The sequence below is a fragment of the Sander vitreus genome, chromosome 20 (assembly GCF_031162955.1).
Source record: "Sander vitreus isolate 19-12246 chromosome 20, sanVit1, whole genome shotgun sequence".
In the NCBI taxonomy this organism is placed as follows: domain Eukaryota; kingdom Metazoa; phylum Chordata; class Actinopteri; order Perciformes; family Percidae; genus Sander; species Sander vitreus.
In genome coordinates this window covers 3,577,610-3,593,986 of record NC_135874.1, presented here as the reverse complement: position 1 = coordinate 3,593,986, position 16,377 = coordinate 3,577,610, and the positions used below count along the sequence as shown (strand labels likewise).

Here is a 16,377-nt window from a genome sequence, read left to right as displayed (position 1 = left end):
TCAAACACTTTTATGTACTATACAACTATTTCCTGGTAGTGAGTCAATCACGCTGCCTCTAAAAGCAAATAAATTCCAGACATCTTCAATTATTAACCAAATCGATTTATTATGCATGAACAAATCCCTTCCTGCTTCTCACACACACACACACACACACACACACACACACACACACACACACAACATTTAAATACATGACGTGGTGGGAATTCGGCATAGCTCACTGTGTTGTTGCACATGCTTTAATAAAACGATAGATATATTTACAGGATAAGCAACGTCTCCGAACAAAAACAAAAAAAAAAATCGCAAGAACAGCTCCCGGTCCCGCCCTGCAGCACTTTGCAGCTCTCCCTTTTTTTTTTAAATTTAATTTTATTTATTTTTTTGGAAATTTACCCACATTTAAAAAGAAGTTCAGAACCAAAAAAAAAAAAAAAATCCATGGGGGTTTTGGCCAATACGACATAGCATTATACATATATGGAGTTTATCAACTACATAAATATGGCAGTAACACTGAGTAATTCATACGATCTATTTACAAAGTTTGTGAAGTGGGGAAATATTACAGTCTGTGTGTGGACGACTGACAGAACGTACGCCTTCTTAAAAGTCTGGGGGACCGAGTCTAGGGGGGGGGGGAAAAAAAAACCCGACACCTCCATCCCTCCGCTCGCCTCCTTTGTTAGAACGGTCAGGACTGACACAACAAACAAAATAAGGCACGATTAATACTTGGACCATTTTCAAGGGGAATCTACAGACTTGCAGCTGGCTTGTGAGGCGTGTAAACAATTGCGTCGATTGATTGACTGCCTTTGTCACCTTCCCTTTGTATTCCCGATCGGTGATTCAGTCCGTCTGATGTGATTCAAAACAGGTTTCATATGGCAAAGACCTTTAAACCCCCACCCGAAAAGAAAAGAAAAATGTCCCTCCCTCCCTCACTCAATGCTACTCGACAAATACAATCACATGGTGACAAACAAAGAAAACTAGTAGTGCATACACTACAAACACAACAGGAAAATGCAACACCCTGCCAACTTCCACAGCACTTAGGTCTTAGGCCGCAGCGCTGCCCTCTCAACAAGGGAGGGGGAAATTATCTGAACACAAAGATTGATTGACAAAGCTGTCCGAAGCTGAAGCAGTTTCAGGTACAATGTGACTAAACCAAGAGATAAAAAGGGGAGAGAGAGAGAGAGAGAGAGAGAGAGAGAGAGAGAGAGAGAGAGAGAGAGAGAATGGTTTCCCCGTCCGGAGCCACTGATCATCTTGGACCAATGTGTTTCTCTACCTCTGACCACGCGCCCCACAGACATGTTTTCTGTTATTTAAAAAGCCCTCATTGAAGGTTTTTCAATCGCTTCCTCTTGGCAGGATGAAGAGGGAGGGAGGTCTGGGCGTCGAGACTTGAGTCCTGCCCCTTTCCAGAACAGCCACGGCACCAGACAGATTCAGGGAGGGGGAAGAGTTTTGGGGGAGTGGGGGGCAGGAGAAGAGGAGTGGCGGGTAGATCGATGGGGCGGGAGGAGGAGGAGGAGGAGGTCTGCGGGGGAGGGGGTGTCTGTCGCAGCTGTTTGGGGCTCCTGGCTTTGGTCGGTGTGATGGAAGCGCCTCAGTCGTGCTTCAGGTGGTCCTTGATGTCCTCCTCGTCTGTGTACTCCGACGGCTCGTCCCCGGGCTTCAGCAACCTCCCCACGTAATCATATTTTTCTGGAAAATATCGAGGAAAAAAAAAAAATGTATCTCGCGTTAAAAACAGGGTTGGCGATCGGGGACATATCCTAGGTCAGCGCTCCGTGCTGTAATCCTACTTTTATTAGGAGAGCTTTTACAACTAGGGTTGGGCATCGTTTGATTTTAACAATTCAGATTCTTCCTTTCCATTCCGGTTCTTATCGATTCTTTGAGGTGGGGGGGGGGTGTTGAAGCGGGTCACATGCTTGGGAACGTTTTATTTTGATTCAGTGGTGATTTACAGTTTTACCGGGCTTTTTCAGCCACACTTATGGAGCGCTGCCTACTTTACTTCCAGAAAAAAAAAATGTGATTGTTGCGGGCAAAAAAATCCTTGATTATGCGGCACGTTTTCTTAAAAACTGTTTATGCAATTTTATGCGATGAAACTGTGGGAACTTGCACAAACTGCGGTTTCATCGTGGCTTCATCGCGGCGTTTGCAGCTTTTCGATGATGTTCACGTCGCGTAATTACGTCACTTCATAACGTTCCCATGGCAACATGAGTTTTATGCGTTCGTATCTTCTAAAAAATATCAAACAGCACACAACATGAATGTCTGCGCCTTTGTATTTGCTCTTGTGTGAAGTAAACGCAACATTTTTCAACTTTCTGCTAAGAAATATGGGACTTTTTTTGCAACGAAAATGCGGGAATTATGAAATCATGCAAGCCCTGCATATTTTGCGTGGAAATCGGCAATTTATGTGGCGTATTTGAAAAAAAATGCACCCCCCCCGCCCGCATAAATATGCAGACTTTGACCGATTATGCACTGAATTATGCGATCACATAATCAGGTTTTTCTGGAGGGACTGACAAGCGCCTCGCCGGGCCGCTACGGAAAAACTAAACTTGCACGTTAAATTTGGAACCGATGATCGGATTCAAAACCAACTTTTCCAAATGATTCCAATAAAGAAATAATTCCATTGGAATGATAATCTTTGCTGTCATTTAAGGCCGCGCTGCTTTCACTCCTCTCCGTCCATTCCACAGACTCTATGAAGTCAATAAAGTGAAAAACATCAAATAAAAAAATGTTTGCCGACAATGCCGAGTGCAGACGCTTCGCAGCACAGAGGGCGACTCGGCAGGACTTGTTGCTCTCTCTACCAATGTAAGCTGCTCCGTTTTAGGCTACAAAACGTGCATGCAGGCTGGAACTTAACTGTGCGGTATTGTCGGGATTAAGCTATAAGCAGGAAGGAAACGCCGCAAGCTGCGAGGCTAATGTGCAATGGTAGTCACTGCAGCGGTAACGTTAATGTGTCCACGTCCACCTCAGCTGAGAACGGAGAAATGTCGTTACCTTCCCTGCCATGTATTATATTAAACGTTAAGCGTAGAAATAATTCATAATAATATGACACACAAAAGAAATCCCCCATATAGCCTATGTAATGGACTGTCCATCAGCTTGTGCAAAGCTGAAGTGATGAGCAATGTCATTTTTTTTCTCTCTATAATCTCTTGAATACAAAATCGTAGTAGTCATTGAGGATAACAATAATTATAGCTTTCATTATATTTAATATCACACGACACCTTTTCTCCTGTAACTTTCTGCCAGCAAAGAGTCCAAAAAATGATAATACCACGTCACCGCGGGTATTGTGGTGATGGTCACAGCCAGTTCATGCATGTCACGGTGTTGGAAGGATGACCGACCGCCATTTAGGGACAGGTGGATTTCAGACATGGCTGCTTGTGAGCCTAGTGAAAAGAAAACTAGGATGGTTGATGAATGCCCTACATTTTGACCTGACATCAGGGAGAACTCTGGACTGTGATCAACAGCATGCTGAGAGTAATTTACTGACATCTTCTTACATGGTTTAATCAGACATCGTTTGCGGCCGCCAACTTCCAAAGCTGCTGCCCATTCCAGCTTTAAATGTGTCATCTGCGTCCAGTGCACTCTGCTGTTACTCAAGTGAGCAGAGGCCCGACATGGATTCAAAAAGAACACCTGACTGACATAAAACACAAGCACGTTTGAGAAAAGGATTTAAACGACAGACTATAAAAATAGGACCTAAATATGTGTTACATTTTAGGGATGCACTGAATCCAGATGTTTGGGGTTCGGCCGAATACCGAATCCACTGGTTAAGATTCTACAGAATCCGAAACCGAATACCGAATCCTATCTATCATTTTCCCAATTGCTGCGTGAATGGCTTTGGCCAGTGGATGATCTGAGGCCCACGGTTTGTTCGGTGTAGTGCTATCAAAGCTGGTAATGGGCGTCTGGTTAACACCAGTTTTTAGCCGTGACTGTCCTTCCTTTGCCGTACCTGAAGTTGCTGCATTCTGGCTGCTGTCTGTAGATTCCTTCATGCACAACTCGTATTCTTTCAGATGTTTCATACCAGATGTTGTAACAGCGGTGATGGTGTGTATTGTTTAGGGTCCTCGCCACCACCAGACAAATCGGCATTGCAAGTTGAACATGTAGCTGGACTTGAATGGCCTTCTTTTGACTGAAAGTACTGCCAAACAACATGTTTTCTGCTCACCAGTTCCATTTTCACTTTCTCGCAGCCTACTTCATTGCACGGTCCACCTACGTAAACACCTTCCCGTAATCAACGGCGCCGTCATTACGTCGACCAGCGTAGCGCGCGTAGTGCAAGCGTAGGGGTCGGTGGAAAAATATTCTAAGGTTCGGCAGAAACCAAACCCCGTCAAAAAGCCCAATATTCGGCTGAATCCAAAGCCGAATCTTGGATTCTGTGCATCCCCGTTACATTTAATCCGCGGATGTGATTCACCGACATATAAAAGTATCTGAGCCCATCGTTTCCTTCCAGTTCCAGTGCTTCCTATTTCTCAGCAGATGTGCTGGCAGAGGATATTTTTACTTGAGGTTTGTCTCACGTTCACTCCCCAAAGTTTGGTTTAACTGCACGTTTCAGAAACAGTCAGTCATTTCATCAATTAGCTGATCGACACAACTATTTTGATAGTGGATGGATTTCTTGAGCCCAAAAAAAAAAAAATGCATACAATTCACTGGTTTCAGGTTTTTAAATGTTAATATTTTCTGGCTTTCTTACCCTTATATATGTTAGTAAACTATTAACGGTTTTATATAATTATCGTTTCATCTGCCAATTATCTTCTCAATTAATCCATACAACGTTTGATCTAATAAATGTCAGGATTTTTTTTCCTTCATTTACCTATCAAAATTGTGACAAAACTAGGGCTGCAACTGACAATTATTTCCATAATGGAATAATCTGCTCGGTATTTTCTCGATTTATCATCAGAAAATGGTGAAAGATGACGTCACATTGTCTCAGAGTTCTCGGCGACATCATCAGGTTACTGGGTTCGTCTGAGCAATGGTCCAAAATCCAAAATAGATTCAGTTGATACTGATATGAAACAGAGAAGAGCAGCAAACGCTGCCTCTGGCGAAGAAGGATCCAGAGAATGGCCCGGCAGTAGTGCTTATTAAAAAATGATGGACTAATAGTTTCAGCTTGGCCTGCATTGTCGAGAACGTCAAACATTCTGAATTTCTTGCAGAATCAAAATCTTTCTAGAGCTTTTTTTTTTTTTTGGGGGGCATTTCTGCCTTTATTAGATAGGAAATCTGAGATATGAAAGGGGAGAGAGAGGGGGGAAGACATGCAGGAAAACCATCACAGGTCGGACTCGAACCCTGGACCTTCTGCATCGAGGAATAAACCTCTGCATGTGTACGCCCGCTCTACCAACTGAGCCAACCGGCCCTTTCCAGAGGTTTTTTTACAAAATGTGTTAAGAAGTTTCTCATTGCAGCAGTTAGTGTATTTTTATTTTGTCATTAAATCTCTAACATTCCTGTATCTTTGGGTTTGAGCAGATGATTGCCTGATTGTTGTCTGTAGTTATTTTGCTCCCACATTGTTTCCTCATCTTGGCATTTTGGCTCTACCTGCATATCTGTTGTTACCGTGGGATTCTTTCCTTGCATTTAGTATTTTTCTATTCTGTGCATATAAACAATCAATCAATATTCATTACGGTATAAAACATGACTTTTGAGCACTGAGCTTTTTTATAGTTCTTCTTGTTGGACGCACAGTGAATCTGCAACCCTGCAATCAGTTTTTTCCTCTCCAAGCAGAGGCTGATTTATTTCTGAACATAAACCGAAGGACTGTGTGTGTGTGTGTGTGTGTGTGTGTGTGTGTGTGTGTGTGTGAGAATCGGTTCAACAGCCTCGTTTACAAATGTGTGTACTGGCTAGCAGCTTTAAATTGTCCTAATTTAACAACATACAGCAAACTGTGCTGTTCAAACTGTAATACAACATGTAAAAGCAGTGGATGCTGTTGCCGAAAAAACAAACAAAAGACAAACTTGTGTTTGGGATCCTCCGTCTGACCCGACTGAATATACAGCGGCCCTGTGGATGAATCTGTGAAATCTGAGCCAAATCAATACCGGTGGAGCATTTTTCTCTGGCGGGATCGTCAGGAAACAAGCCTACCCATAAACTGCATCTCCCACTCCCTCACGCTCTCCATCTGTACAGCGTTGAGGTCTGACAAGTCGTCGTACTCGTCCCGCAGGGCGTCTTTCTCCAGGCAGAAGGTGGCCAGGCCTCTCGAACCGTCCCGGCCAGCGAAAATGCCGTAAGGACCATCTGAAGAAGGAAAACATGAAGTCCAGATGAGTCAGGATGCACAAGAGATCAAGCATTAGGGCTGTGGAATATTGCGATAACGATATTACTTGCGATCAGGGTTCAAAATTAGCACAATTTACCAGCCAAATGCTGGTAAAATATGCACGTGGCTGGTAGATTTGCTTCTAGGGCTGCACGATATGAGGAAAATATCTAATTGCGATTATTTTGACTGATATTGGATGATATTGAAGGAAATGATCAAGTTTGTATCATTATTCTCATTTTCATTGACTAATATTAAATCTTAAAACATTTAAATGATAATAGTGTGATCTTTGCGAGGATCTGTACCAAACAAATATGTTTTTCTTCAGCCTAGTCAGCTGGTCAGTCTAGTCTCTTTGGTATGATAGGATTTGTAGGCCGGGACGTCTCTGCAGTACCACAATACTTCATTCAGAATGGTTTGACACATTTTTTGCCTTTAACAAATATTGCGCCCCCTGCGATTTGGATATTGCACTAGTCCATATTGAGATTTCGATAAAATTGGGATTCATTGTGCAGCCCTATTTGCTTCACTCACCGACCAAAAAAACAATGGCAATCTATTCAGTGGCTAGTAAAATCTGAACATTCCCTAGCCATTTGGCTGGTGGACAAAAAAAGTCATATTGAACCCTGCTTGTGATAAATAAACAGATATTAATGTCTACTCGGTTCTGCTGCTTTCAGTATTCTGCTAAAATGCAACAAATTGTTGAATTTAAAACAAATGAAATCATTTCCAGCATTCTTTTATTAAACAAACACAAATAAACATAACCTTTTTATATAAAAGGCAGCACTAAAAAAAAGAATGACAGTTACGTTTTAAAGTGCAGTTTTCTACTGATTTTTCCTTCAACTAACAAAGTCTTTCGCGATATGACGCAGCTTTTCGTGATTTGTTTATTGTGCCAGTTGATATCATATATTGTGCAGCCCCTGTTGAGCATCCTCCACTCCCACAGGTCAACAGTCTGACTGAGACTCTTTGCTGTTAATCCAAGCTTGCTGCTGATTTTCCGGGATGAACCAGTCACTTTTTCTGCCCCGTTTGCTCTGGCTGTCTCTACTTTTAAAAGGTTTTTGCGCCGTTTCAAACTGAGTCACAGAGCACAACCGTGGTATTGTACAAAAACAGTCCGGCAACAAGTTCATCCTTGGCGTAACGTCAGACCTCCTTCACGTGACTGCTGCTTCACATTAAAAGCCTCCAGGACTGCCAATAAGTTAAGCACTTGAAAACAGCACAGATACAGAGTTCACAAAGAGACTTCTGGCTCTCGAAAAATCAGACATGCTTTTCTTTTTCTGAGAAGCTCCTGAGAGTGACGAAGCAGAACTTCTGCTTCAGCGTCATGTTGTTATTAGAGCTGCGAGATGTATTAAGATGTTGTTGTGATGCTAAATGTGACATGGTGGTAATCTCAAGAGTGCCTTTAAAAACGTCTTCAAGAAAGCATTAGCGTTCAATTACAGCTGCAACCATTAGTCCATTAATAGGGCCCTATGATGTCCGTGATGCAGAAAACACGGACGGAATCGTGGAATCTACACATGAAAACGGAATTCTCTTATACACGCGGAATCGCAAGGAATTTGCATATATTTTGTTGACATTAAATACATAATTTTTCTCTGCTTTACTCGCCCAGAGAATTTGGTCCACCCATGAGAAAGAGACATCATGGCTTTAAAACGTGTGAAGCATGGCAGTTGGTTAAGGCCACACCCCCTCTCTCCTCCTCAATAGCATTTAAAGCTACAGACACAGAAATGGCACATAATAAGGAAAGCTCATTGTGGGACTGGCTCTAGTGGCTGTAATTCTGCACCAAGGCTGAATTTCGGGAAAGAGACTTCAGATACAGTATTAGGGGACCACTAAGGTCTATATAAAAGAGACTTCAGATACAGTATTAGGGGACCACTAAGGTCTATATAAAAGAGACTTCAGATACAGTATTAGGGGACCACTAAGGCCTATATATAGAGACTTCAGATACAGTATTAGGGGACCACTAAGGCCTATATAAAAGAGACTTCAGATACAGTATTAGGGGACCACTAAGGCCTATATATAAGAGACTTCAGATACAGTATTAGGGGGACCACTAAGGTCTATATAAAAGAGACTTCAGATACAGTATTAGGGGGACCACTAAGGCCTATATAAAAGATACTTCAGATACAGTATTAGGGGGACCACTAAGGCCTATATAAAGAGACTTCAGATACAGTATTAGGGGACCACTAAGGCCTATATAAAAGAGATTTCAGATACAGTATTAGGGGACCACTAAGGCCTATATAAAAGAGACTTCAGATACAGTATTAGGGGACCACTAAGGCCTATATAAAAGAGACTTCAGATACAGTATTAGGGGACCATTAATATAAAAGCATCCAAAAAGCAGCACGTCATAGGACCTTTAAAAACAAACATTCTAAAGCGCTGTGGGAGCATTTCAAAGAGCAGTAGAGGTAGCGTTTCATGGACGTAGAAAAAAAAGACCTGTTTAAAATTATTTAAGAACTAGAACACAATACTTCAGCAAATTTAAGACTTTTTAAGGTCTAACATTTTAAAAACTTTTAAAGACCCCACGGAAACCCTGTTTTCAGTCCAGTAAAACATAATAATCATGTAATAACAATAATAAATTATCCAGTGTGCAGACACTGTACTTGTCTCCCTGTTGCTGAATTCGGTACCCAGCCCCATTTAAAACCACTCCAGTGGCCAGCAGATCAGACTGTGATTGTGCTGGGCAGCTTCCAGGTATGAATGTGTACCTGTGTGAATGTGACAGGTCATTGTTGCAAATGAGAATGTGTTCTAAATCAGCTTACCTGGATAATTACATTTTAAAGAAAATTTAAAAAGCGCCACAGCATTCGATTTTAATTAGTCTGCGTTTTCCCTAGGTTTGTTGAAAACATACAGTCAGGTCCATAAATATTGGGACATCGACACAATTCTAATCTTTTTGGCTCTATACACCACCACAATGGAGTTGAAATGAAACGAACAAGATGTGCTTTAACTGCAGACTTTCAGCTTTAATTTGAGGGTATTTACATCCAAATCAGGTGAACGGTGTAGGAATTACAACAGTTTGTATATGTGCCTCCCACTTTTTAAGGGACCAAAAGTAATGGGACAATTGGCTGCTCAGCTGTTCCATGGCCAGGTGTGTGTTATTCCCTCATTATCCCATTTACAAGGAGCAGATAAAAGGTCCAGAGTTCATTTCAAGTGTGCTATTTACATTTGGAATCTGTTGCTGTCAACTCTCAATATGAGATCCAAAGAGCTGTCACTATCAGTGAAGCAAGCCATCATTAGGCTGAAAAATCTAAATAAACCCATCAGAGAGATAGCAAAAACATTAGGTGTGGCCAAATCAACTGTTTGGAACATTCTTAAAAAGAAAGAACGCACCGGTGAGCTCAGCAACACCAAAAGACCCGGAAGACCACGGAAAACAACTGTGGTGGATGACCGAAGAATACTTTACCCTGGTGAAGAAAAACACCCTTCACAACAGTTGGCCAGATCAAGAACACTCTCCAGGAGGTAGGTGTATGTGTGTCAAAGTCAACAATCAAAGAAGACTTCACCAGAGTGAATACAGAGGGTTCACTACAAGATGTAAACCATTGGTGAGCCTCAAAAACAGGAAGGCCAGATTAGAGTTTGCCAAACAACATCTAAAAAAGCCTTCACATTTCTGGAACAACATCCTATGGACAGATGAGACAAAGATCAACTTGTACCAGAGTGATGGGAAGAGAAGAGTATGGAGAAGGAAAGGAACTGCTCATGATGCAAAGCATACCACCTCATCAGTGCAGTATGGTGGTGGTAGTGTCATGGCGTGGGCATGTATGGCTGCCAATGGAACTGGTTCTCTTGTATTTATTGATGATGTGACTGCTGACAAAAGCAGCAGGATGAATTCTGAAGTGTTTCGGGCAATATTATCTGCTCATATTCAGCCAAATGCTTCAGAACTCATTGGACGGCGCTTCACAGTGCAGATGGACAATGACCCGAAGCATACTGCGAAAGCAACCAAAGAGTTTTTTAAGGGAAAGAAGTGGAATGTTATGCAATGGCCAAGTCAATCACCTGACCTGAATCCGATTGAGCATGCATTTCACTTGCTGAAGACAAAACTGAAGGGAAAATGCCCCAAGAACAAGCAGGAACTGAAGACAGTTGCAGTAGAGGCCTGGCAGAGCATTACCAGGGATGAAACCCAGCGTCTGGTGATGTCTATGCGTTCCAGACTTCAGGCTGGAATTGATTGCAAAGGATTTGCAACCAAGTATTAAAAAGTGAAAGTTTGATTTATGATTGTTAATCTGTCCCATTACTTTTGGTCCCTTAAAAAGTGGGAGGCACATATACAAACTGTTGTAATTCCTACACCGTTCACCTGATTTGGATGTAAATACCCTCAAATTAAAGCTGAAAGTGTGCAGTTAAAGCACATCTTGTTCGTTTCATTTCAACTCCATTGTGGTGGTGTATAGAGCCAAAAAGATTAGAATTGTGTCGATGTCCCAATATTTATGGACCTGACTGTAGGTGCATGTATTTGCGAGTTGTTTAGGGGTCCTCCTTTAAAGAAAATGCACATTAGCAGTTCTCCTTGGATTAGGGTGGCACCTAAATCATGGCTGCAGCTGTCGCCGTGGTCCTGCTCCGCGCCCTGCTACGCTCTGCAGTGACCTGCTACGCTCTGCAACGCTCTGCAGTGCCCTGCTACGCTCTGCAGTGACCTGCTACGCTCTGCAGTGACCTGCTACGCTCTGCAGTGACCTGCTACGCTCTGCAGTGACCTGCTACGCTCTGCAGTGACCTGCTACGCTCTGCAGTGACCTGCTACGCTCTGCAGTGACCTGCTACGCTCTGCAGTGACCTGCTACGCCATGAACTAGTACAACTACAATTTTTTAGTCACTGTTCCATTATCTTTATTGTGACTATTATTGCCACTGTTCAGCACACCACCAACCGGCACCGTCAGACACCGCCTACCAAGAGCCTGGGTCTGTCCGAGGTTTCTTCCTAAAAAGGAAGTTTTTCCTCGCCACTGTCGCAATAAATGCTTGCTCTTGGCGGAATTACTGGAATTGTTGAGTCTTTGTATATCATAGTGTGGTCTAGACCTACTCTATCTGTAAAGTGTCTTGAGATAACTCGTTATGATTTGATACTATAAATAAAATACAGTACATCCCTTATTATCAATACTGAAGCAATCACTCTTGCAATATTAGTTTCTGTCCAATAATGCTCAGCTCTGTGTTGTAGTCCAGTCGTGTAACTTCTACCAACAACGATTCATATGAATATACAGTATCAGTGCTGTATTACAAGAGGATATCACAAAGGATACTGTGTTAAAATGACGCATGTTGTACTCAGAACTTTCCAGTAATCTGACGGATATATGTAATGGCTCTTCAAAAAAGGCCCTTGTGATGTTCAACTTTTAGAATACATTTCATAAACAACGCCTCGAGCATTCCCTGACGCTTTCTCTGCGTTTAAAATATTCTGTTATCCTCCAGAAGAACATCATCTGACCAGCATGTGAAAACTCTGCAGGCCCTCAGGTTTTCTTCCTTTAATTGTGCAACAGAAAGAAAAAAACTCCAATCTGCCGACCATGAGGCAAAGACGCCTTATCACCACAAAGATTAGATGTACCTTGCATAACTACAAGAACAAGCATTTTTAACAGATTTAACTGCCAGCCTGAGTAACACTACAGTAGCATACTGTATGTTCTGATTGGGCTTTCTATTATTAGAATGTTTTTTTTTTTTTTTATGTCATGACTCACAACAAAGAAGAGATTACCGAGTCAGATTTGTGTCTGAATAATAATAATATAAAACTCCTCCAGCTGGATTCTCCTCTAACCATCAGTGAAGGGGTGCAACTGGCTATTATTTTACTTTTTGATTCATATTTGGGTGTATAAGAGATCAAAAAATAATGACAAATGCACACGCTCCAGCTGCGCATCTTGTCTGTGCACCAAAAGCCAACCAAACCCAAAAAGTATTCAGTTTACAACAAATCACTTTCACTTTTTAGAAACTGGACCAAGCTTTCACTTTCCAGACGCTGAACCAAGACAATGTTTGATATTATGTGCTCATAACTAACTTTAATGGACAACCAAACAAGTCCTAAATTACTTCTCTGTCAACTGACATGTAGCTTGTCAGCATGACGTGCCAGGGTTTCCCCCAGTGTACTGCAAGCCCGGTGGCCTACTGGGCCTGAGTTGCCCCCCTAACAGGCCCAGCCACAGGGAAATATTTTTTAATTTATTTTAGACTTGTTAACTACAGTTACAGTGGGGCGACTCGGTTATAAACTTAGACGTAGTCATATTTTTAAATCTCCAGTTAGCTTTTAGCACTGACTTAATGTAGAACCCTACGGAATCTGAGCTTTTTTAAATTCTCAATTTTGCAATTCCGTCCATGATTCTGTTATTATCACAGAAACTATTGGGCTCTACATGCTGCCATCAGCAGTGGTGGAATGTGACTAAAGTACATTTACTCAAGTACTGTACTTAAGTACAACTTTGAGGTACTTGTACTTTACTTGAGTCTTTTCTTTTCATGCCACTTTCTACTTCTACTCCGCTACATTACAGAGAGAAATACTGTTCTTTTTACATTAATCTGACAGCTTTAGTTACTAGTTACTTTACAAATGCACCCAAAACACATGTGCTTTATAAAATATGATGTTTTATTTATTATAGATTAAACTACAAAACAATATATAGGCCTACAAGTCCAGCTGAAATGATTAGCTGATTTACTTAATTGATTGACAACTGTTTGGGTCGTTTCCAGTTTCTAAAATGTGAGGATTTTCCTGCATTGAGTACTTTTACTTTTAATACTTTATTAAGTACATTTTCCTGATGATGCTTACATACACACTTTTACTTAAGTAACATGTTCAATAGGGCTGGGCAATATAGAGAGAGATATTATATCGATATCGTGATACAAGATTAGATATTGTTTTAGATTTTGGATATCATAATATGGTATAAGTGTTGTCTTTTCCTGCTTTTAAATGCTTAATTACAGTAAAGTGATGCAATTTTCTGAATTTAACAGACTATTCTAGCGGTTTTATTATTTGCCTTTACCCACTTAGTCATCATATCCACATTACTGGAGGAGTATTTTTCAAAAATCTTATTGTGAAAATATTTTGTGAAAGCACCAACAGTCAACCCTACAGTATCGATATCGAGGCGTTTAGTCCAAAATATCGTGATATTTGTTTTCTCCATATCGCCCAGCTCGAATTTTCAATGCAGGACTTTTACTTGTAACAGAATTTTTTATTTTTTTTTCAGTGTGTTATTAGTACTTTTACTTAAGTAAAGGATCTAAGACTTCTATCACCACAACTTTTCTGGGGGGGAACCATGAGTGCACTGTGATGAACACCAACTAGACAATGCATGGTGTGGCTCAGTCAACTAAACTCCAGTGTGTCTCTACTGTAAAACCGTGGGTCATCATTTGGTGAGCTGGATAGATTTAGGCCTGCTTGGCTCGGTGTTGGTGGCAGGCGTGACACATGAGACTGCTGGGAATGCTGTCTGAATAATTATAGTTTATGACGGAGTAGATGATCGAGTTAGCCAGCTCGGAGAACATGTTGAGTAGCACGTTAGGCTTGCTCTGCACAAATATATATAAAAAAAAAGACTTATGGGGACTGAAGCATGTTTTGTGAAAGTAAAGAAATGTAATATTTGGTACACATTTGTTCACAAACGTCTTCCCTTAGCTGCTATTCATTTTCACTTTGCACAGCAGAATGGTCAGTGGCCCCACAAAACACACGTATGTTCTGCATAAACTATCCTCTACTTTAGTGAATATAGCATTAATTGATATTATTTAAGGTTCAAACATTGGTGCAAAGTTCCCAATATTCATGCATGATGAGCCCCATCAGTGTAAACAAGCAGCGGCTACAAACCAGACACCCAGACAGTGCAGTGTGTCAGTGTGCGCGTCAACAAGCTAACACAGGCTAGCTGGGTAAAATCTCCAGCCTTTAACTTTAACTAAGAAGTTTAACAGGTTAAGTGTTCAAACATATAAAGTTTAGAGGTGTTCATGCATCATCACAACGGCCACGACCCCGAAACAGTCGTGCTAGTTAGCTTACAGGTAGCATCCCATTCAATAACACAGACAAAGCCAAAAGAGCTAACGTTAAGCTAGCTAACCACAGCCCTTTGCGCCCAAATATTTGGGACAACTCACCATAAGCGGGGACATGCCAGCTAACTCACCCGGCTGTCAGCTCGTGATCTACCCATTGCCCTGCTCACCTTTCCCGTAAAACTTTCTGCCGCTGGTCACGTCGAAAACTTTCATGTTGACAGCCATCAGGATGCGGGGGTTCTGGAGTCCGTCGTACTCCCGCAACTGCTCCAGAGAGAAGTCCCGTCTCCTCATCTTGGGAAGCGCCGAGGCCTCGTCGCCCTGGGCCGCGGCAGAGACAAGCTTCCTGCCCCACCGCCGGTACACCACCAGACAGACCGCCACAACCACAACTAAAATACTGATATTCAGCAACATCGCGCCGAGGCCGAACCCGTCCGACTCATCCGCTGGCCCCTGCCCGCCGCTTGTGTCAACTGGTCCGCTCGAACTATCTCCATCGTCCGCCATACTGCACGGTTAGCGCTTACCCGCCCCTGGCCAGATGCTGCGTTCAGGTCCTGTCAGGTTAACGGAACCACTAGTTGAGCAAGCGGTCTGTGTTGTGACATTGCGTTTTATGATGCAATGTAAAACTTTCCATCTGCAACTAATGATTACTTGTACTATCGATTATTCTTTATTATTATTTTTTTATTTTTTATATTTTTTTTTATATATATATATATATATATAGTTCATGTTCATTATTTGATACATTTGAAAACGTGCTATCAGCTTCAGTTTGCCCTTTAATTAAAAAAAACAAAAACAATAAATAAATAATTAAAATGAAGCAAGACAGTATGAGCATAAATAAAAAATGAAAAATTGCATTTGTAGATTCATGAATTTGATATCAAATAGACCTTTCTGATCAAAAATAGTGTCATTTTATTGCATCATTTGGCATTTAGGTTACTTATTTTTATCTTTCAACTTTTAGTGGTTAAACATTTTTCTTTTTAATACATTAGTAAAATCACGTGGCATGTTTTAAAAAACTCGCACTAGTTTGGCGTCACCCAGATTTAAATTTAAAACAAATTAAACTACTAAACATTAAAACGACTGTAATTATACAGTACACTTGACAGTCCCACTCAGATCCACTTCTCACTTAAGAGGGGTTTTTACGAGCCACACCTGAAGGCAGCAAAACACACGCCTACCGTCTCATAATACATCCATGATCTTAATTTGAGAGGACCGATGTTTTATGTCCCTCCATCGGGACCCGTAGTGTCACAAACCAAGTGCCAAAAACTTATAATAAAAAATAAAATAACGCAGAAATTTAGACTTACATTTCTTAGACTTCTTTAAATATGTACTGTAGGGTTATATATCTTTCCTAATGGTATGGAACTATGATCATATGAGCAGAATAAGGCATTTCTAGGCTAGAATATGCATTTCAGATACAATAAATGATCACAAATGTTATATTGTTGGTTGGCTTTGTTTTTTTTTTAACCTCACACCTTCTCCATTTCCCCAGTGTTGCCCTTTTTATTCAGCTGTTATCTGAGTGCTATTTGTACACTTTATGTAAACACATTTTCCTAATATCTGTTTACTCTGTAAGAAGTGTTGAAATGCACTCAGTGGAAACGTGGTTTCGATTTACAGTTTATTGAGCTCAGTGTTGTTAGGAACAAAAACCTGCTC

General features: G+C 41.3%; 1 protein-coding gene and 1 long non-coding RNA gene across 2 annotated transcripts; both read right to left on the bottom strand.

Annotated features, from left to right (window-relative positions):
• Positions 1-1,350: 1,350 nt before the first annotated feature.
• On the bottom strand, positions 1,351-15,218 carry pgrmc2 (progesterone receptor membrane component 2). The gene is made up of 3 exons (XM_078277452.1): positions 14,835-15,218; positions 6,241-6,396; positions 1,351-1,725 (listed from the first exon to the last, which is right to left on the bottom strand). The coding sequence occupies exons 1-3, from the start codon at positions 15,175-15,177 to the stop codon at positions 1,628-1,630; spliced, it is 597 nt and encodes a 198-aa protein (XP_078133578.1). The 5' UTR covers positions 15,178-15,218; the 3' UTR covers positions 1,351-1,627.
• LOC144535149 (uncharacterized) lies at positions 3,218-5,509 on the bottom strand. Its single transcript, XR_013503643.1, has 2 exons — positions 3,585-5,509; positions 3,218-3,467 (listed from the first exon to the last, which is right to left on the bottom strand). It is a non-coding gene; the product is annotated as an uncharacterized LOC144535149 (long non-coding RNA).
• Positions 15,219-16,377: the final 1,159 nt, after the last annotated feature.

What these genes read in the sequence shown, in the direction of transcription:
- pgrmc2 (XM_078277452.1), bottom strand. Translation starts at nt 15,177, where the DNA reads ATGGCGGACGATGGAGATAGTTCGAGCGGACCAGTTGACACAAGCGGC. An exon ending in CAGAAAGTTTTACGGGAAAG is followed by an intron (nt 6,397 to 14,834) that starts GTGAGCAGGGCA and finishes TTCCTTCTTCAG; the next exon opens with ATGGTCCTTACGGCATTTTC. An exon ending in GTGGGAGATGCAGTTTATGG is followed by an intron (nt 1,726 to 6,240) that starts GTAGGCTTGTTT and finishes GATATTTTCCAG; the next exon opens with AAAAATATGATTACGTGGGG.